Genomic DNA, 24,042 nt, shown 5'->3' with positions numbered 1-24,042 from the left:
TACCTTTTTAAATGCTTATGGCTGCACAAAACCTAAACACGCCACTGGTGTATATATATATATATATATATATATATACATACAGTGTATCTATCTATCTATCTATCTATCTATCTACCGCTTCCAGACACACTCACTATGATGTATATACATAATCCACCTTGCAGTGTAACTTTGAACTACTTTTCCTAACAGTCTGTTGGTGGAATCCCTGGATTGAACTATGAAGTCAATACAAGTCATAGCTATATGTGGGCTTTTCCTGCTCCTGTGCACAGGTAAGTAGAGCTCCTTAAAGGGATATTATTCAAATATATTTTAAATCAAAAGAAACATAAAAAGGAAAATATTGCATAAACAAACAGCAAGCAACTTACTTGTTTTCTTACAAAATGAGCACTTAAACATTCTCAGTGTACTCACTGCCTGCAGCTAGATAAGGGAGAAAAACTTTCCCAAAAGACCAGAGAAACAATAGAGCCTTGTTTTTTTTTTTAACTATCAAAACTATATATTTTTTTATAGACAGACCCAATGCATTGATCTAGGCCCATTTTGGTATATTTCATGCCACCGTTTTGTCGCATAATGCGATCATATTATATAAAGGTGTTAACTTTTTCACAAACTTCGGGGTTCTCTCTGAAATTATTTACATGCTACGTATGCAGTTATAACACAAATGGTTGTAAAAGCTTCTCTGGGATCCCCTTTGTTCAGAAATAGCAGACATTCATGGCTTTGCCATTGCTTTCTGGTAATTAGAAGGCCGCTAATTTCAGCTGCGCAACACACTTCTGAAATTTCAAGCAGTGAAGGGGTTAATAAGGTAACTTGTAAGGTTAAGTTTAGCTGTATTGTAGAGATTACCCTCCCACCTGACACCTCCCATCCCCTGATCCTTACCTGATCCATCCCAAACAGCTCTCTACCCTCCCTCACTTACTCCCAACTGGTCACCACCATCTTAGGTACTGGCAGAGAGTCTGCCAATATGTAGTGTAGAGATGATAGTTTTTTTGCTTCCCACCTTCCCTCCCACACTAACTCCTGGCCACAACGGAGATTGTTACAGACAGTGACACAGACCGTGTCAAGTTAACCCTCCTCACCCACTCACCTCCCTGATCCCTCTCCCAAACAGCTCTCTAACCCTCCCCCTCTAATTAGATGCCACCATCTTAAGTACTGGCAGATGTCTGTCAGTATCAAAGATAAACAAAGGCAACAGAAAGGGGGCTTAAGCATTTACTATCACTATTATTAACTAATAAGTTATTAAAAATTAAATTTTAATGTGACTACATTTAGCTACCAATAAGTAAGTGTAACCCAGTTTTATGACATGTTGTTTACTGCATATGATACTGCATACAACTTATATTTATTATAATTCTGTATAAGAAAGTAGATTAGAAAATCAAAACTATGAATAATATGTTCAAAATCATATTTACGCCATAGAACATTTATATAATGCTAAAGCTGAAAACATTTTTTGTTACATAATATATCTTAAAGGAACATTAAAGCCAAAGATTTATTTATGCACAAGAAATTATATACTACATTGCAAAAGATTTTAATGTAAAAATAAATGTTTTAAAAGCATTTAAAACTGTTATTTTGTTAGAAAAATAATGCATCTTTTTGCAAGGTCAGGACACGCCCCCTTGAAAAGCCTCTTGAATGTTGTTTATCTTACTTATGCTGATCGAGTCACATCATAGAATTACATTTTTTTATCTTAGGCTTTTATACTCTAATATGAGGAAATTCATGTTTAAAGTAGATGTTGAAATAAAAAAAGTTAGATATAGGGAATCTCTTTTACGTATACTAACCCGCTGAAAAATTGGTCTTTGCGCACAGAATGGCAGGTCTCCAGTATTACAAGTCCCAGCGGTACAGCTATAACGCAAGCGTTTTAGCCTGTACCGCAACTCTCCATTCCGCACTCAAAAAATGGCTTTTAAATGTAAAACTTTCATCGCGCCTCTATTACAGGTTGTGCATTATAGCTTATACCACCGCTATCCATTCCGTGATCAGAGACCAGTAGTTATGGAATTTGCAAAACAAAAAAGTAAAAAAAAAAGTAAACTAACACCTATAAACTACACTATTAACCCCTAAATTACTTTATTAAACTTATTAACTCCTAATCTGCCGCCCACCCACATAGCCAACACTAAAATAAAGTATTAACCCCTTAACGACCGACACCCCACTAACCACCGACCCTCTACATCACAACTACTATAATAAACATATTAACCCCTAAGCCGCTGGCCCCCACATCACGACACACTAAATTAAACTATTAACCCATAAACCTAACACCCCCTAACTTTAAATTAAAGTTACAATATACTAACTACCTTAAAAATAAAAACTTACCTGTGAAATAAAAAAACTAAGATTAAACTATAAATTTACCTAACATTATTATTTTTTATTAAAAAATAAAATAACATTGGGGGGCGTGTCCAGGCAGCGGCTCTGTGCAGTCACACTCTTCTTTAGCTCTGGGAGAAATATCAGTAATCTGCCGGTTATTGCTATAACTTTACAGCTTCTAACACTATTACGAGCAGCATCACAACCACAACCAAAGTTACAACTTCAGTTGCTGTATTAATGATCTCGGAGGCGGAATAGGACGATCAAGGCCTGTAGCGGCGGTGACCTAACAGGCAACACCCCCCCCTGGATCCCAGGGGTGCCTAGCCAGAACTGGTTACCTTATATACCTACACCAATATCGTAGACTATTATAAGCCTCTCTTATTATAAATAGGCATAATCGCTTGAACAGTGCAACCACACAGTAAGTGCAGACGCCAACATCAGCCAGCTACAATGTGGGTCAAGGACTCTTCTACCACTTTGGATCTCCAACTAGCTAAAATAGAAGCCCTGCTGCAAGCAATGATAGACAAAGCTCCCTCGGAGCAAGACATACAATCTCTTATGGAAAGAGCAGAGGCCACTAAAGTCGCAGAGCCAACGCTGCAGCAACCCGCAATGAATGAGCTTGATTTAATTATGAAGCTCAGGGAAGACGGCAAACTACCAAGCTGAGTGACAGAGCACCTATACAACCAGGCACCGGCTCTAACATAACATCGTCACCAACAACTGCAGGCAATAAATATAGAAAAGTGGACACTCCGTCCTGGCATAACATGCAAGCTACATACTTCTTCCTAAAACCAGACCTGCCTAGACTGAGATGCATCACCACTCCTAAAATGGCGCCCGGAGCAACATTGAGTCACCCCCAGATGGGGAAATTGGGCTTAACATATACAAATGTCGACATTAGCAAGCAGAGAAAACCTCCTACTACTCCTATGATTACAGATCCCACCGGTTCTGCAAGATTGCAAATATGGGCAAGGCGGGACTCGGAGTTGCCGTGGTCGCCACGTGGGCTCAGAAGGGACCCCGGGGTGGAGGCAGATTTGGAGACTTTCAGCTCACCTACTTTAATTACGTTTCCAGATGGTAAGCTAGACTGTATATGGTATGTGGAGGATCTTGATGGTGTAACTCCCCAGGGACTATGAACCACCCCATAACATCCCCCGACACTACCACTGCCAGACAATCAAAGCTATCGAGGGGAGATGACCAACCTTGCCCAGCTACCCTCCTTGAAGGTGCTAATGCTCTAACTGGCATGCTGAAACATTCTGGGGGCTGATACTAACCCTGCATTGCACATTTACCAACAGACTCTCTGTGGGACAGTATTGATGACTCGATTGAAATGTTTGCTGTATTGTTTGGTTTTGTGATGACTGTTTGATTTGATGCTTTATGGTTTTGAATTTATGCTTAAGGTATGTATGTTTAACTAGTTCACCACATAGATGTTAAAACTGCAGCGCAGGGGAGGGCATCTATATCATAATATTAATTTTATCACTACCCTTTAAAAACTCCTGACATATAAGATAGCTTGGTGGCAGAAGGAGATAACCATTTCCCTTGATCAAAAACTCTCAGGCTGTATATTGCATTATCAACCATACTAATGGCGTGCATATCAAACACACACCTTGTCACCTCACTTGCGGCTGGCGGCCGCAGTGGCGGGATATGTTTATATTATATAGATGGAATGCCGTCACTTATTTGTCATTAAATACACCTGACAGCACCAACATTGATTCTTACCGGTACCCTTTGTTTATTATTAGTTAGCTGAACATTTTGCTTATAACCTATTGCTGTAAACCCACTTAAGTGCTTCAGGGCTCTGACATTACAGGATATAATCACCTTCCCTTATACTCCTGGAATGCAAATTTTCTTTTTACTATGAGCATAGTTTCCCTACGGATGGTCTGAATAAACCCACTGTGAGGCTTACCCTACTTACCTAAGTCTTACCTTCTCCCCCTGAACATAACAGTAGTAGGTATTACCAAATACAAGACTGACATATACTCTCTGACTATTCGAACTCCACTTTATTACAATCCAATAACCTTTTCCAACACCATATATTTTTTCCTTGAGACATAAGTTCTTTTGTGTTGTTTTGTTTTTTCTGTTTGTTATGTTGAATCCTGTTAATAAGTGACTTTGCTTAAGACCCAAGATAGGTCTGAAATGCTAAAACTGGGGATAAGAAAAAAGTACACTGAATCAGAAAATGTGTTTCTAAATCTTGGGCCCTATCTTTAAGTATAAATGGCAGACTCTGTTAACATTATGCATTATTTGTTCCATGTTTTCTCGCAGTCAATATAGGGGGGCATATTTATCAAGCTCCGAATGGAGCTTGATGCCCTGTGTTTCTGGCAAGCCTGCAGGCTCACCAGAAACAGCAGTTATGAAGCAGCGGTCACAAAGACCGCTGCTCCATAACCTGTCTGTCTGCTCTGAGCAGGCGGACAGACATCGCTGGAAATCAACCCGATCGAGTACAATTGGGTTGATTGACACCCCCCTGCTGGCGGCCCATTGGCCGCGAGTCTGAAGGGGCGGCGTTGCACCAGCAGCTCTTGTGAGCTGCTGGTGCAATGCTGAATACAGCGAGCATATTGCTCGCCGTATTCAGCGAGGTCTGTCGGACCTGATCCGCACTGTCGGATCAGGTCCGACAGACCTTGATAAATAGAGGCCAGGGGATCAATTCAATGATATATTGTACTATAACATTTCTGATGTGTGCTATGTGCATACATTGTATGATGTGTACTTTTGTTTGATATGAATAAAGCTTTTTTGAAAATAAAAAATAAATGAAAAAAAAATAAAAAATAAAATAACACTATGAAAAAATAAAAAAAATCTAACATTACAAAACCGCTCCACTAAAATTACGAAAATAAAAAAAAATCTAAGATTACAAAAAATAATAAACAAAATTTTCCAAAATAATAAAAATTAAACCTAATCTAATACCCCTATAAAAACAAAAAAGCCACCCCAAAATAAAAACACCGCCAACCTAACCATAAACTACCAATAGCCCTTAAAAGGGCAATCAGTTCTTTAGTGCCCATTAAAAAATAAAAAAATCCCTAATCTAAAAAAAACACACCCCAACCCCCCCCCCCCCAAAAAAAACCTAACATTAAATAAAAAAAATTTTACTCACAGTTCCTGAAGTCCGGACATCCATCTTCATCCAGGCGGCGAGAAGTCTCCCACATTTCAGCTGACACTGCCCTCTGCATCAGCTGAATTATAAAGTATACTTACAACAAGTCTTTAAAGAACATTCACAGACCCACATTTCAGCTGACACTGCCCTCTGCATCAGCTGAATTATAAAGTATACTTACAACAAGTCTTTAAAGAACATTCACAGACCCACATTTCAGCTGACACTGCCCTCTGCATCAGCTGAATTATAAAGTATACTTACAACAAGTATTTAAAGAACATTCACAGACCCACATTTCAGCTGACACTGCCCTCTGCATCAGCTGAATTATAAAGTATACTTACAACAAGTCTTTAAAGAACATTCACAGACCCACATTTCAGCTGACACTGCCCTCTGCATCAGCTGAATTATAAAGTATACTTACAACAAGTCTTTAAAGAACATTCACAGACCCACATTTCAGCTGACACTGCCCTCTGCATCAGCTGAATTATAAAGTATACTTACAACAAGTCTTTAAAGAACATTCACAGACCCACATTTCAGCTGACACTGCCCTCTGCATCAGCTGAATTATAAAGTATAATTACAACAAGTCTTTAAAGAACATTCACATACCCACATTTCAGCTGACACTGCCCTCTGCATCAGGTAGTTAAAGGAAGATAATTATCTCATTATATTTCATCCCTGTTTCTAATAATGTGTATGTTGTAATATGTATTGGCTATTATTTTTATTCTGTATTTTAAATGCATATTGGTGCACATTGATGGGCCATATATCTTGCTTGTTAAATGGTTTTATTTTCCTCAATGGATACCTCTCTTATCTCTATAATGTGTGATCTTTCCCTGTGTTTTTTGCCTGTATGACCCCTAGCACCCTCCCTTAACTTTTTTTGCAGAACAATCTAACACTAATTTATCTCTCCCCCAGCTGAATTATAAAGTATACTTACAACAAGTCTTTAAAGAACATTCACAGACCCACATTTCAGCTGACACTGCCCTCTGCATCAGGTAGCTAAAGGAAGATAGTTGCTCTCCCACCCCGCCCCAGGTTCATTCCCCCATTTATAGATAGTCTCCCACACACCTTTCATTCTCCTAAACTGACAGCTGCAAACACTAATCAGCACATCCTTCCATTCACTTAACCCTTTAGAATACATACCCTCTCTCCCTACAAATAGCTCTATATCCCACATCAATAGTGTGTGAATATATATGTGTGTATATATATATATATATATATATATATATATTTATGTATATATACATATATATTTCTTTTTTATATTGTACTATTTTTTATTTATTTTCATCTAGACACCTCATAGCACTAACATGTATCAAAATATGACCATTAATGATGTCCCGAACTGTTCGCCCGTGAACGGTTCACAGCAAACATAGCTTGTTCGCGTTTGCGGCTGCGGGCGAACACATGGCGATGTTCGATCCGCCCCCTATGTGTCATCATTGAGGAAACTTTGACCCTGTATGTCCCAGCCGTCTGACACATTAGAGCTAATCAACATCAGACACTCCCTCACAGACCCTCCCAGCTACTCGGAAGCCGCCATTTTAGACTCATAACGACCTTGCTTTCTTAGTGAGAGGACGTGTTGTTTTTGTGCTGCTGACATTATAGTGAAAAAGATAGCTAGGCTAGTGTATTTAGTGTCCACTACAGTCCAGAAGGACTCCACTCATCTCTGCTGCAAGGACAGCACCCCAAAAAGCCCTTTTTAGGGCTATATTTCGTGCCATTTTTTTTTTTTTTTTTCCGTATTTTTATTAGCATTTGCCTGGCTTTCAGCCTGTGTGTTTAAGGCTGACAGCATATGCTGTGATTACTGCCACCACTGATATCTCCCTAACAACATTAGTTTAAATTTAACCAACCAAAAATTTTAATTATTTTGCTAGTGTAATTTTTTTTCATTTTCTATCAGGCCTGTGACACACAGCATATACTCTGGTTCATTGCTCTGTGCCAGCCACCAGTGTTAATATCCGTTTATAACATTATTTTAAATTTAAAAAAATAAAAATAAATTTTTGCTAGTGTAATCTAATTACATTTTCTATCAGGCCTGTGTCTGTCAGGCTCACTCAGCATTAATATACCTCATTTTTTTTCAGTCTTTTGGTTAATTGGTCTGTGCCAGGCAGCCACCACTCATATCTTCTTCACCTTAATTTAAATATAAAAAAAATAATAATAATTTAAATCATTTTTCTAGTGTAATCTAATAGTATTTTCTATCAGGCGTGTGTGTATCTGACTTACAGAGCCTACTGTTTTTAATAGCTGCCCTTCCAAGGCTATCAGCCACGACTCATATGTATGTGCTTAACCTTTTTCTTAAAATTCCCCCACAAAAGTATTTAAATCATTATGCTAGTGTAATCTAATTTTATTTTCTATCAGGCCTGTGTCTAACTGTCTATCTGACTTACACAGCATACTGTTGTTAATTGCTGCCCTACGTAGCAGCCAGCCAGCGCGACCACTCATATGTGCATTGCACTTCTTAACATAATTTTAATATTAAAATCTAAAATTTTAAAATATTTTGCTAGTGTAATCTAACTTAATTTTCTATCAGGCCTGTGTTTTTGTCACTTACACAGCATACTGTGTTAAATTGCTGCCCTACCTACCAGCCACGAATCATATCTGCCAGCCTGTGTGCCAGGCCCAACTAGCCAATTTGTGGCACCAATCATAATTCTTGTAACAGTATCAAAAAAATTAAAAATCATAATTTTTTGGACTGCAAATATTCAGTCTACTAGTGCCATTGAATTGCAGTTTCCTCCTGCCTGGCAGCCTGTGTGCCAGGCACAAACTAGCCAATTAGTTCCACCAATCCTAGTTGTTGTAAAAGTATTGTTAATCTTTACAATTCCAAATTGATCGCTTGTGATTCATCAGTTTGCTCGTGCCATTGAATTGCACTTTCCTCCTGCCTGCCAGCATGTTTTCCAGGCCCAACTAGCCAATTAGTGGCACCAATCATAATTCTTGTAACAGTATATAAAAAAATAAAAATTATAATTTTTTGGACTGCAAATATTCAGTCTCCTAGTGCCATTGAATTGCATTTTCCTCCTGCCTGGCAGCCTGTGTGCCAGGCCGACTTTCAAAATATTTACACCAATCATATTTGTTGTCACAGTATTATTAATAATTAAAAAGTAAATTTTTTGGTAATAGTTGTTCTGAATCCTCAGTTTGCTCGTGCCATTGAATTGCACTTTCCTCCTGCCTTGCAGCCTGTGTGCCAGGCCCACCTAGCCAATTATTCCCAGCAATCATATTTCTTTTAACAGTATTGCAAAAATTGTCAATCATCACTTTTTTGACTGTCAGTATTCAGTCTCCTAGTGTCCTTGAATTGCATTTACCTCCTGCCTGCCAGCCTGTGTGCCAGGCCGTCTTGCCAACTATTTACACCAATCATAATTGTTGTCACAGTATTGTTACTAATTAAAATTAAACATTTTCTGATTGTTGTTCTTAATCCTCAGTTTGCTCGTGCCATTGAATTGCACTTTTCTCCTGCCTGCCAGCCTGTGTGCCAGGCCGACTTTCAAAATATTTACACCAATCATATTTGTTGTCACAGTATTCTTAATAATTAAAAATTAAAATTTTTGGTAATTGTTGTTCTGAATCCTCAGTTTGCTCGTGCCATTGAATTGCACTTTCCTCCTGCCTTGCAGCCTGTGTGCCAGGCCCACCTAGCCAATTATTCCCATCAATCATATTTCTTTTAACAGTATTGCAAAAATTGTCAATCATCACTGTTTTGACTGTCAGTATTCAGTCTCCTAGTGTCCCTGAATGGCATTTACCTCCTGCCTGCCAGCCTGTGTGCCAGGGTAATCATAACCGCCATATAGACCTCCACCAATAGGGGGAGTTACAGGGCTGAAAGTGGGAAGAATAGTACTACTTAACACAACCTAGTTGGGTCCAAGACTGCATGTTTAATTATTAGACTTTATCAGGGTAATTATACAGTATATCTAAAAAATCTATCTATTTTTCTTCTATCGATTCTATCTAACTATCAATCTATGTATATCTATCTATCCTATCGATCGATCTATCTTCTGTCCGGACTGTTTTGAGACAGCCACTTGTGTTTCTGACAAATTTGAAGTAGGAGGACAGAACAATCATCTTCTTCCATCTCCCGGTGATGTCATTCGTATCTATAAAATGTATATTGCATCTTTGATTCGATAACATTCGTATCTATCAAATGTATATTGCATCTATTGATCGATGTAATTCGTATCTATCAAATGTATATTCCATCTATTGAGCTATGTACAGTGTATCGATCATATGTATATTGCATCGATTGAGCTATGTAATCTATGTATCTATCTATCAAATCTACTTATCTCGTGGTTCTGCAAGTGGACTGTTTGCGGTTGATTGCAGTGCGTTACACTTGGAGTTTGGTCTGTCACTGTGATGCGGCCGTAACCCTTACACTACCTGATAGATACGACATCATTACTGATGTTTTAAAGCACGTTATTGCAAACAATTTGGGAATGTTAGGTGATTTAGGCCCTTTATGGGTTAAAAGCAGACTCTGCATAAACTATGTAATTTTACATGGGAGTTTTGCCAGGGATCCTCCTACAGCATGCCACAGTCCAGGTGTTAGTACCCTTGAAACAACTTTTACATCACTATTATGGCCAGAAAGAATCCTTGTAGGTTTTAAAGTTCGCCTGCCTATTGAATTCAATTTTAAGTTCGCGACATCACTAATGACCATACTGATATTCGTGACAACACTTTTCTCACTCCAATTTTGTTCACTTCATTACCGCCATAATCACCCACCTAAAACTGGAAAACAAATTATCATACACCATGGCCTGCTCTGTTGCTGTAACTTACCTGCTTAGTGCTGGTGGAGAGTTATAAAAAATAGCCCTCCTACCCCCACCTCACAAAATTATAAAGTATGCCATTCACTATATAGTCAAACAAAAACTATGTCCAAATTCCTATTCCTTATGCTACTTGCCCTTGCAAATGATGTAGAGTCTAACCCTGGTCCCCCAGCAAATTCCATTCCTAGCCTTCCAGCTAAAAAAGGCCTCTCCTTTGTGCACTGTAATATATGCAGCTTATTTCCAAAAATCGATGCACTGCAAGCTTGGTGTTTACAATACAAGCTAAAAATCATTGTGATCTCTGAATCATGGCTAACTGCAAAAATACCTGACTCTGCCATTGCAATACATGGGTATTCATGCCATAGAATTGACAGAGCAAAGAGAGGAGGCAGCATTGTAATTTATTGACAACTCCACAAAGTTCACCCCCATACAAAAATCTAGCTCTCCTGCCACCTTTGATTTCCTTTCTGGCAAAATTGAGATCCCATGCAGTAAATCAATCATTGTTGCAGGAATCTACCGCCCACCTAGCTCCCCTGTGCATTCCATTTCGGACATAGCACAGCTCCTTAGTGAATCCATAACTCAAAACCCAAAAAGTGAAATTTTGGTTTTTGGAGATTTTAACATCGATTGGCTGAATCCAAAAAATAACAGTTGTCACTCGCTGTTTAAATCTTTGCAGCTAACGCAATTAATCTCCTCCCCAACTCATATAAACATCAAAAGCCATAATCATACCCTGCTCGACTGGATTCTCTCCACTTCTCCCAACCGAATTCAGGAGGCAGGTGTTCTCCCTAACAATTTCAGTGACCACTGCTTAGTGTACTGTGTGCGCAAAATAAAGGCTACTAAATCCTCTCCCAAGGTTAAAATCACCAGGTCCTTCAAAAAATGTAATCTTCAATCATTTCTAAATGACATCAAGAACCTCCCCTGGCACAGATTAAACCTAATCCCAGATCTAGACTCTGCAGTTGAATTCTTTCAGTCTGAACTCCTACAAGTTTGGAATTTACATGCACCGCTGCGTAAGGTGAAAGTAAAAGGAGCACACTTGAATTGGATCACAGCTGACCTCATTCAAATCTACCAATTTCGGGATTCATTGTGGTCAAAGTTCAAGCATACTGGCTCTATGAATGATCACTGTGTATATAGACAATGGCGAAATATATGTACTAAACAAACAAAATTGGCTAAGGCGCAATATTTCTGTGAAAATCTGCACAATAATATATATAACCCTAGAAAGTTTTGGAAACTCATAAATAACTTACAAAATCCACCAATCCACTCCCAACCCTCCACTGTCAATGTGGATAACCAAAACCTGCAACTCCCCTTAGAAGTAGCAAATGCCTTTAACAATTATTTTGTCGGATGCTCCACCACCCTGATTGACAAACTAATAAATGGCAAGCATCCTGAAGCTACAAATGTGGATCAGGCCCCACTAAAACAGCAAAGACCCAATATAGAAAAGTTCAATTTTAGACCTGTACCCTTCAATGTCATTAAGAAACACCTCAATAATCTAAAAATGAAAAACCAGTCAGGACCTGATCAAATCCCAGCAATGCTGTTGAAGCTCAGTGCGCCGGCAATTGCTAAGCCTGTCGCAACCCTAATTAACGAATCCTTGGTATCTGGATACATACCCAAACTCTGGAAAACTGCAAGAGTAGTGCCTATTCATAAAAGTGGGGAGTTAAGCTTGGTTTCTAACTATCGTCCTATATCATTGCTCCCTGTATTGTCAAAAATCTTAGAAAAATGCGTCCATACGCAATTATGCAAGTATTATCAACTTTCTAACTATCTGACCCCTGATCAATCAGGTTTTAGACCGAATCACTCCACTACAACTGCCCTCCTAAAAGTTTGCAACAACATCCAAACTGGCATGGAACAAGGAGACCTAACTGGAGCTATTTTCCTTGATTTTGCAAAGGCTTTGGACACAGTGGACCATGACATACTACTTCTCAAACTAAAAAACTCTGGTATTGCTGATCGCCCGTTAACCTGGTTTAAATCATATGTATCGGATCGATCACAATATGTCTCTGTCTCTAACAGTGACTCCCTCCCTCTCCCAGTCACGTGTGGTGTTCCCCAAGGTTCCATTCTCGGCCCCCTACTATTCACATTATTTATAAATGATTTGCCTAATGTCTGCAAATCCTCAACTGTACACATGTACGCAGACGACACGGTAATCTATGCAAACAAATCTGATCTGCTGCAGCTTGAAGCAGTGCTCCAAGACCAGTTCACAGAGGTAGAAAAGTGGATCTCGAAAAACAAAGTCTTCCTAAACACTGACAAAATGGTCACAATGATCTTTGGAACGGGACCTAAAATACAAAAATTACAAAATTCCCATCTTCGCATCAAAACAAAATCCAATTGCACGCTGAACGCAGTCCACTCTTTTAAATACTTAGGTATGTTGTTAGACCCCAATCTATCTTTTGGACTCCACATAGAAAAACTTGCCTCTAAACTTTATCCAAAACTAGGTGCCCTGTACAGAAACAAATCTTAAAAGATTGTACAGCAAATGCTGATGCCTATCTTGGATTATGGGGACATAGTATATGCACCTGCTCCGCAAACTCACCTTAATAAACTAAATACGTTATATAACTCGTTCTGCCGCTTTGTGCTACAATGTAACTACATGATGACCCACCATTGTGACATGCTAAAAGAACTAAACTGGCTGTCGCTGGAATCCAGACGCACCCTCCATCTTTCCTGCCTTGTCTTTAAGAGCCTTTCTGGGAAGCTCCCACCCTACCTGAGCAGAATGCTCTCCCCTGCTATTCCCACCTCCTATAACCTCCGATCCAATAACAGCACATTATTTAGCTTGCCTCAATACAAAAAGAAAGCAGCTCGATCCGCCTTTTCCTACAGAGCGCCACAATTATGGAATGACCTCCCTCACACTTTAAAAACTTCCCCAAGCCTAAAATCCTTTAAGAGATCCCTCTATACATATCTCAAAACAGAATGCTCCTGTCATGGTTGATTAAATATTTCGTACCTGCTCTATGTTAAATGTTTGCATATATTGAGGGGTACTTATCAACGCGTCTACTTTACCTGCCTTCGCCGGTCCAATACGCCCGCCTAAGCTCGACTACCATCGCCGCCGCGGACCTGAATACGTTCGCCTAAGTTATCAAAAAAGCTGTCAAAAAGCCGCGCACCAAGTACTGGGCGATGAGCAGCGGATTGTGAGAGTTATCACTCATCCGATCTCGCTGCTCTTTGACTTTTTGAAAGCTTTATTGACAAGCTGTCACTAAGCACCCACACTAACTACACTGTTCTACCCCCTATACCGGCGCCCCCGGAGCCCCCCGCAACTCAATAAAGTTATTAACCCCTAAACCGCCGCTCCTAGACCCTGCCGCAACTCTTATAAATGTATTAACCCCTAAACCGCCGCTCCCGGACACCGCCGCCACCTACATTATACCTAGTAACCCCTATCCTGCCCCCCCATACCGCCGCCACCTATAATAAAGTTATTAACCCCTATCCTGCGGATCCCGGACCTCGCCGCAACTAAATAAATCGTTTAACCCCTAAACCGCCGCTCCCGGACCCCGCCGCAACCTATCTTAAACTTATTAACCCCTAATCTGCCCCCCCTACACCGTCGCCACCTATAATAAAGTTATTAACCCCTATCCTGCGGATCCCGGACCTCGCCGCAACTAAATAAATAGTTTAACCCCTAAACCGCCACTCCCGGACCCCGCCGCAACCTATATTAAACTTATTAACCCCTAATCTGCCCCCCTACACCGTCGCCACCTATAATAAAGTTATTAACCCCTATCCTGCCCCCCCTACACCGCCGCCACTGTAATAAAATGATTAACCCCTAAACCTAAGTCTAACCCTAACCCTAACACCCCCCTAACTTAAATATGAATTAAATACATCTAAATAATATTTCTCTTATTAACTAAGTTAATCCTATTTAAAACTAAATACTTACCTTTAAAATAAACCTTAATATAGCTACAATATAAATAATAATTATATTGTAGCTATCTTAGGATTTATTTTTATTTTACAGGCAACTTTCAATTTATTTTAACTAGGTACAATAGCTATTAAATAGTTATTAACTATTTAATAGCTACCTAGTTAAAATAAAGAGAAATTAACCTGTAAAATAAAAACTAACCTAAGTTACAATTACACCTAACACTACACTATACTTTAATAAATTATTCCTATTTAAAACTAAATACTTACCTGTAAAATAAACCCTAAGATAGCTACAATGTAATTAATAATTACATTGTAGCTATTTTAGGATTTATATTTATTTTACAGGTAACTTTGTATTTATTTTAGCTAGTTAGAATAGTTATTAAATAGTTATTAACTATTTAATAACTACCTAGCTAAAAGAAATACAAAATTACCTGTAAAATAAATCCTAACCTAAGTTACAATTAAACCTAACACTACACTATCATTAAATTAATTAAATAAATTAGCTACAAATAAATACAATTAAATACAATTAAATAAACTAACTAAAGTACAAAAAATAAAAAAAGCTAAGTTACAAAAAATAAAATAATAAGTTACAAACATTTAAAAAATATTACAACAATTTTAAGCTACTTACACCTAATCTAAGCCCCCTAATAAAATAACAAAGCCCCCCAAAATCAAAAAATTCCCTACCCTATTCTAAATTAAAAAGTTACCAGCTCTTTTACCTTACCAGCCCTTAAAAGGGCCGTTTGCGGGGCATGCCCCAAAGAAAACAGCTCTTTTGCCTGTAAAATAAAAATACAACCCCCCCAACATTAAAACCCACCACCCACATACCCCTAATCTAACCCAAACCCCTCTTAAATAAACCTAACACTACCCCCCTGAAGTTCATCCTACCTTGAGTCGTCTTCAGCCAGCCGACCACCGATGGAACCGAAGAGGAGATCCGGAGCGGCAGAATTCATCATCCAAGGGGCGCTGAAGAAGTCTTCCATCCGATGAAGTCATCATCCATGCGGCGCTGAAGAGATCTTCCAACTGGGCGATGTCATCTTCCAAGCTGCATCTTCAATCTTCTTTCTTCTGGATCCATCTTCATCCCGCCGACGCGGAACATCCTTCTTCCCCGACGGCCGACGACTGAATGAAGGTTCCTTTAAGGGACATCATCCAAGATGGCGTCCCTTCAATTCTGATTGGCTGATAGGATTCTATCAGCCAATCGGAATTAAGGTAGGAAAAATCTGATTGGCTGATTGAATCAGCCAATCAGATTGAAGTTCAATCCGATTGGCTGATCCAATCAGCCAATCAGATTGAGCTTGCATTCTATTGGCTGATCGGAACAGCCAATAGAATGCGAGCTCAATCGGATTGGCTGATTGGATCAGCCAATCGGATTGAACTTCAATCTGATTGGCTGATAGCATCAGCCAATCAGATTTTTCCTACCTTAATTCCGATTGGCTGATAGAATCCTATCAGCCAATCGGAATTGAAGGGACGCCATCTTGGATGACGTCCCTTAAAGGAACCTTCATTCAGTCGTCGGCCGTCGGGGAAGAAGGATGTTCCGCGTCGGCGGGATGAAGATGGATCCGGAAGAAAGAAGATTGAAGATGCCGCTTGGAAGATGACATCGCCCGGTTGGAAGACCTCTTCAGCACCGCCTGGATGATGACTTCATCGGATGGAAGATTTCTTCAGCGCCCCTTGGATGATGACTTCTGCCACTCCGGATCTCCTCTTCAGTTCCATCGGTGGTCGGTTGGCTGAAGACGACTCAAGGTAGGATGATCTTCAAGGGGGTAGTGTTAGGTTTATTTAAGGGGGGTTTGGGTTAGATTAGGGGTATGTGGGTGGTGGGTTTTAATGTTGGGGGGGGTTGTATTTTTCTTTTACAGGCAAAAGAGCAGAATTCTTTGGGGCATGCCCCGCAAAAGGCCCTTTTAAGGGCTGGTAAGGTAAAAGAGCTGGTAACTTTTTAATTTAGAATAGAGTAGGGCATTTTTTTATTTTGGGGGGCTTTGTTATTTTATTAGGGGGCTTAGATTAGGTGTAAGTAGCTTAAAATTGTTGTAATATTTGTTAAATGTTTGTAACTTATTTTTTTATTTTTTGTAACTTAGCTTTTTTATTTTTTGTACTTTAGTTAGTTTATTTAATTGTATTTAATTGTAGTTATTTGTAGCTAATTTATTTAATTAATTTAATGATAGTGTAGTGTTAGGTTTAATTGTAACTTAGGTTAGGATTTATTTTACAGGTAATTTTGTATTTATTTTAGCTATGTAGTTATTAAATAGTTAACTATTTAATAACTATTCTAACTAGCTAAAATAAATACAAAGTTACCTGTAAAATAAATATAAATCCTAAAATAGCTACAATGTAATTATTAATTACATTGTAGCTATCTTAGGGTTTATTTTACAGGTAAGTATTTAGTTTTAAATAGGAATAATTTATTAAAGTATAGTGTAGTGTTAGGTGTAATTGTAACTTAGGTTAGGATTTATTTTACAGGTAAATTTCTCTTTATTTTAACTAGGTAGCTATTAAATAGTTAATAACTATTTAATAGCTATTGTACCTAGTTAAAATAAATTGAAAGTTGCCTGTAAAATAAAAATAAATCCTAAGATAGCTACAATATAATTATTATTTATATTGTAGCTATATTAAGATTTATTTTAAAGGTATTTAGTTTTAAATAGGATTCATTTAGTTAATAAGAGTTAAATTTATTTAGATGTATTTAATTAATATTTAAGTTAGGGGGGTGTTAGGGTTAGGGTTAGACTTAGGTTTAGGGGTTAATAATTTTATTACAGTGACGGCGGTGTAGGGGGGGCAGGATAGGGGTTAATAAATGTATTATAGGTGGCGACGGTGTAAGGGGGGCAGATTAGGGGTTAATAAGTTTAATATAGGTTGCGGCGGGGTCCGGGAGCGGCGGTTTAGGGGTTAAACTATTTATTTAGTTGTGGCGGGGTCCGGGATCGGCAGGATAGGGGTTAATAACTTAATTATAGGTGGCGGCGGTATAGGGGGGCAGGGTAGGGGTTACTAGGTATAATGTAGGTGGCGGCGGGGTCCAGGAGCAGCGGTTTAGGGGTTAATACATATATTATAGTTGCGGTGGGGACAGGGAGCGGCGGTTTAGGGGTTAATCAGTTTATTAGTGTGGCGTGGTCTCCGGGAGCGGCGGTTTAGGGGGTTATAAGTTTATTATAGTTGCGGCGGGGTCCGGGAGCGGCGGTTTAGGGGTTAACATATTTAGTATAGCTTGCGGTGGGCTCCGGGAGCGGCAGTTTAGGGGGTAAACACTTTATTTAGTTGCGGCGGTGTAGGGAGGGGGCAGATTAGGGGTGTTTAGACTCGGGGTACATGTTAGGGTGTTAGGTGTAGACAGCTCCCATAGGAATGAATGGGATGTCTGGCAGCAGCCAACATGAACTTTCGCTATGGTCAGACTCCCAATGATTCCTATGGGATCCACCGCCTTCAGGGCGGCGGTTTGAAAACCAGGTACGCTGGGCCGGAAAAGTGCCGAGCGTACCTGCTAGTTTTTTAATAACTAGAAAAAGTAGTCAGATTGTGCCGCACTTGTGTGTGGAACATCTGGAGTGACGTAAGAATCGATCTGTGTCGGACTGAGTCCGGCGGATTGAAGCTTACGTCACTAAATTCTACTTTTGCCGGTATCTAGGGCTTCATAACTAAGGCGAATCAGCCTCGCCTCAAATACGCTACCTCAAATCCAGCGTATTTGAGGTAGACACGTTGATAACTACCCCTCATAGTGTATTATTATTGTTTTTGTATTTTATTGTACCCTATTGTATCAATGCAATGTTTTGTGATCCCAGGACATACTTGAAAACGAGAGAAATCTCAATGTATCCTTCCTGGTAAAATATTTTATAAATAAATAAATAAATAAATTCAGGCGGCGACATCTTTTTTTATGGCGGGGCATCTTCTATCTTCATCCTGGTGGTGCGGAGCTGTGGTGGCGCGGAACTGAGCTGGCCTGTGGCGGCGACGACGACATCCAGCGCAGAGTCTCCTGTTCATGTGATCAAACTAGTCAATAGAATTTAAGCAGCTCTCATCCTATTGGCTGATTTGAATATTTCAGCCAATAGGAATGCAAGGTACCCCAAATATAAAAGGGGTACCTTGCATTTAATCTTCAGTGTGCTACGGAGATCGCATGAAGAGGAGGCACTAAATAGCTAATTGCCCTTTTAGACTTTTGTTTTGTTTTCGGGGGGTTGGTTGGGTGGGGGGTTTTACTGTTAGGGGGTACTTTGTAAATTTTTTTATGTTAAAGATCTGTTTAACTTAGGGCAATGCCATACAAAAAGCCCTTTTAAGGGCTATTGGTAGTTTATTGTTAGATTAGGATTTTTATTTTGGGGTGGCTTTTTTGTTTTTATAGGGGTATTAGATTAGGTTTAGTTTTTATTATTTTGGATAATTTCATTTATTATTTTTTGTAATCCTAGATTTCTTTTTATTTTTAATAATTTTAATGTTTTTTTTGTAATGTTAGATTTTTTTATTTTTTCGTAGTGTTAGGATTTTTTAATTTTGTAACTTAGTTTTTTATTTTCCGTTTATTTTAGTTTTTTAAAATAGTAATGTTAGGTTAATTTATAGTTTAAACTTAGTTTTTTTAATTTCCTTTTTTAAGTTTTTATTTATTTTAAGGTAGTTAGTATATCTATAACTTTAATTTAAAATTAAGGGGTGTTAGGTTTAGGAGTTAATAGTTTAATTTAGTGTGTCGCGATGTGGGGGGCCGGCAGTTTAGAGGTTAATAGGTTCATTATAGTAGTTGCGATGTGGGGGGTCGTCGGTTTAGGGGTTAATAACTTTATTTAGTGTCGGCAATGTTGGGGGGCAGCGGTTTAGGGGTTAATAACTTTATTTAGTGTTGGTGATGTCGGGGGCGGCGGATTAGGGGTATTTAGACTAGGGGCTTATGTTAGGGTGTTAGGTTTTTACATAATCTTCTTGGCCCCATAGACATCAATGGAGAATGTGTTATACCGATCGACCATTCCGCAATCGCAGGTGTTAGTTTTTTTCTAACACTTTTTCACCATTGATGTCTATGGGGGAAAACGTGCACGAGCACGTCAAGTCAGGACTTGGTTTTTGTGCGGTATGGAGCTTATCGCACCATACCGCACAACAAAAGAAGGTTTTACTGTAACTTGTAATGGCAGCGCTATGGAGAGTACAATACCACTAAATTGTTTGCGTTATTTACGCACCAGGTTTAGCGCACAACTTGTAATCTTGGTGTCTGTTAGCTAAGGGTTACTGGGCTTTACAGTGATCTGTATATAGTTCCATTTTATATAAATCTAGCATATAAAATGATTAGTCAATGTGTATATTTTTGTGCTAAAATTGAATGCATTAACTGACCAACCAAAGCACATACATATACAAATGTTTTGCTTTTATTTTGTGCCATTAGCTAATCAATATATCTAATATTGCATAATTTAAATATTACATTTATAGAGAGCATTAAAACTACTATTACAAATATATTGAGCCAAATTTTTAATTTCAAATATTGCATAGTTGGAATTGAATTATTAGAAAAGTTTGAATTAAATATTACATTTAAAGATAACATTAGAAATACTATAAGATTAAACGACTGTTAGAATATTGTACAAAAATTCGAAATTCGAAAAGAACAAATGTGTTAAAATGTATTTCATTTTTTAAATGTTGCAAAACATTTGCCCATCCCTTGTGTTCATTTGTGTATATACATATATAAATACATAAATACATACATTTGTGTATATACATATATAAATACATAATAAATACATACATTTGTGTATATACATATATAAATACATAAATACATACATTTGTGTATATACATATATAAATACATAAATACATACATTTGTGTATATACATATATAAATACATAAATACATACATTTGTGTATATACATATATAAATACATAAATACATACATTTGTGTATATACATATATAAATACATAAATACATACATTTGTGTATATACATTTATAAATACATAAATACATACATTTGTGTATATACATATATAAATACATAAATACATACATTTGTGTATATACATATATAAATACATAAATACATACATTTGTGCATATACATATATAAATACATAAATACATACATTTGTGTATATACAAATATCTGCACAAATATATATACACACTCATACACATATTGAGACATATAGATAGATTATAGATAGATAGATAGATAGATAGATAGATAGATAGATAGATAGATATACACACACACACACAATAGCCCTCTCTATTCAAATACCTTCTCTTATACCATATACCTTTTAAGCCTTATAAAAAAAAAAATATGAATATTGATATGAGTAATTTTCATCAGAAACTGTGAAAATATATGAGTATAACACTTTATTTTAATATTTTTGTGATGTGTTTGGTGCACATTTTTTTAAACATACTTTATGCAAGGTCTTCAATCGCGCAAACACGAGCACAAACGTAGTTTGCACTCGAGTGAACACGTTTACTTTCAACTTGTAATACATTCGCAATTTAGTGTAGTTGGGATATTAATTATCGTGACCTACTTGTAACTTAGCCCTTAATAAGACTTTTATCATAGTGAAGATAGCATCTGTGTAAACTAAATTAGAGTTTCTCCTTATCTGTGCTTAGCCTTTTTTACCATCCATTTTTTATTCCTACATTTTTATCCCTTTTACCTGTTTTCTTTTACACTTATGTGCTGCATTTATTTTAGAAATTGAGAGTTACCGGATACGGAAGAGAGAGACTCCCACGTACGTGAAACAGGTGGAGGACTTTGTGGTTTCTTCTTGGGAACACGTCAGCTCCAAGACACAGGAGTTAGTTGAGAATGCAAAATCTACAGTTCCAGACACAATAAAGTAAGTCATTTTGTAATAACTAAAGAGTGACGATATCCCAACAAATCAATAATTCAAACAAATATATAATAACAAAACAGAGGTTTTATGCGGTAGAAAATAAAAGGAACATTTGGAAGAGACAGAAAATGTATATTTATGAGTAATGTCAACTCTTCTCGATTAGCCTTAAATGCAAAAATAAAGTATTTATTTATTTCAGTATCAACTCATATAGAAAACAAATATTTATGTTGATTAAATGTTCACCTGACATGTATACAAATGAGATAAAAAATGATATTACCTGACATTGTTTATGCATGAATCAAGTATGAAATGTAAATTTAAACTTTCAAATAATTTCTGGTAGCGTAACATTATTGGTTTTAAATTATTAGTAAGCTTTATATTTGTTTGCTATAAGTCAATTGAAGGAACTAACAGATTATAAAAGCACATTATACAATTGGTTAGCGTTTATGTTTTTTCCATTAGACTACAACTTACTGACCAACCAAAAGAAGTACTTGTTGAAATTTGTGCCAAGCAGAATCCATAGACTTGCCAGGCAAAACAATGTAATGGAAAGTGCATTAACTACAGGGTCAGGATATTTTAACAAATAAAAAAAAACAGCAACACATGCTGTACATGATAACACGAGAGGTTATGCTGCTACATCTTCATGCTATAGAAATAAAAAGGAACACCTGAAGATGATAGATAACAGTTTTACACTGGCGCATACTTTCTAACCATAGTTGGAGATTGTGGGATTGGCACAAGATGATGAGAGGTCTGCCCACTGCCTGCAGAAGCTTCTCCATCAGGGTAGATGTTCTGGTTTCCAGGGTCTTAGCTCTGACCATGAGATGCCTAGACTCACCCAAGACTCACCCACTGCTCTATCCCTCTTGTTGCACTTCTACCTACAAAAGACTAGAGGGCCAATGCACACAAGTTCCCTTCATCTCCCAAACCCAGAAAGCCTCTAGAAAGTGTTGAGGGTATGCAGATGTGTTGGCAATTGTGCTTCTAGGGGAAGGAGAGGTGCTATGCACTACACTTCTTCACAGAAGCATCCTTATACCTCAGAGGTTCCAAAAGTCATTCATTTCAAGAGTAGTGCCTTTTTATGTTACCTTAGATTTTAGAGATAAAGGATACAGATAAAAGAAAAAGGAGGAGGCTTAAAAAATAAAAGATAAAGGCAGTAGAATATGAGATTCCCCATTAGTACTTCATGCACTCTTTAGCTTTATGGTCAATTTTTACACCCATATTTTATGGTCTAGGACCACCCGTCCTAGTGGCATTCTGTGCATGCTTCAAATATCACCTCTCCCTTTTACCTTATCATTGACAGTCATTATTTCTTCATGTTCATATAAAATCTACTTGTCCTACGCTCTCCACTAGGTTAGGTTTTATTTTACAGGTAACTTTGTATTTATTTTAACTAGGTAGTTATTAAATAGTTAAATAGCTATTTACTAACTAGTCTACCTAGTTAAATTAATACAAACTTACCTGTGAAATAAAAATAAAACCTAAGATAGCTACAATATAACTATTAGTTGTTTTGTAGCTAGCTTAGGTTTTTTTTTTTACAGGTAAGTATGTATTTAGTTTTAAATAAGAATTATTTAGGTAATAATTGTAAGGTTTATTTAGATTTTTAAAAATTATATTTAAGTTAGGGGGTGTTAGGTTTAGATTTAGGCTTAGGGTTACGTTAGGGTTGTGCTTAGGGTTAAAGTTAAGTTAGGGTTAGGGTTAGATTTAGAGGTTAATATATTTATTTAGTGTTAGTAATGTTGGAGGCCAGAAGTTTAGGGGTTAATAACTTTAGTATAGTGGAGGCGACATTGGGGGCGGCAGATTAGGGGTTAATAACTGTAATGTAGGTGGCGGCGATGTTAAGGGCAGCAGATTAGGGGTTAATAAGTGTATTTAGGTGGTGGTGATGTTAGGGGCAGCAGATTAGGGTTTAATAACTGTATGTAGGTGGCGGCGATATCGGGAGCAGCAGATTAGGGGTTAATAGTTTTCTTTAGGTGGCGTCGATGTTAAGGGCGGCAGATTAGGGGTTAATAACATTATGTAGGTTGCGGCGATGTCGGGGGCGGCAGATTAGGGGTGTTTAGACGTGGTTTTTATGTTAGGGTGTTAGGTTTAAACATAACTTTTTCTTTCCCCATAGACATCAATGGGGCTGTGTTACAGAGCTTTTGTTTCCGCGATCGCAGGTATTAGGCTTTTTTTTTGCAGGCTCTCCCCATTGATGTCTATGGGGAAATTACGTCAAAGCAGCGCTTGTATTTGGGTGCGGTATGGAGCTCAACGCCAACAATATCGCCCGTACAAGCCTGCTTTTTGTAAACTTGTAATAGCAGCGCTATAGGGAGGTAAAATAACACCGCTTTTGTGGTGGTCGTTAATTTCCCTATAGCACTGAAAACTCGTAATCTAGC

The 24,042-nt window shown here is 37.9% G+C and overlaps 1 protein-coding gene across 4 annotated transcripts in view; it reads left to right on the top strand.

The window, feature by feature from the left end:
* Nucleotides 1-24,042, top strand: part of LOC128638113 (apolipoprotein C-II) — a 50,145-nt gene that overhangs the window by 5,748 nt on the left and 20,355 nt on the right. For all 4 annotated transcript variants that reach the window (XM_053689976.1, XM_053689978.1, XM_053689977.1 and 1 more), the window contains exons 3-4: nucleotides 196-278; nucleotides 21,439-21,586. In XM_053689976.1, coding sequence (XP_053545951.1) covers nucleotides 224-278; nucleotides 21,439-21,586 — 203 coding nt within the window. In that variant the 5' untranslated portion in view covers nucleotides 196-223. The remainder of the gene's footprint in view (nucleotides 1-195; nucleotides 279-21,438; nucleotides 21,587-24,042) is intronic.

This window comes from Bombina bombina, chromosome 8, assembly GCF_027579735.1.
Source record: "Bombina bombina isolate aBomBom1 chromosome 8, aBomBom1.pri, whole genome shotgun sequence".
Lineage (NCBI taxonomy): Eukaryota > Metazoa > Chordata > Amphibia > Anura > Bombinatoridae > Bombina > Bombina bombina.
This window is presented reverse-complemented; position numbering and strand designations above follow the sequence as displayed.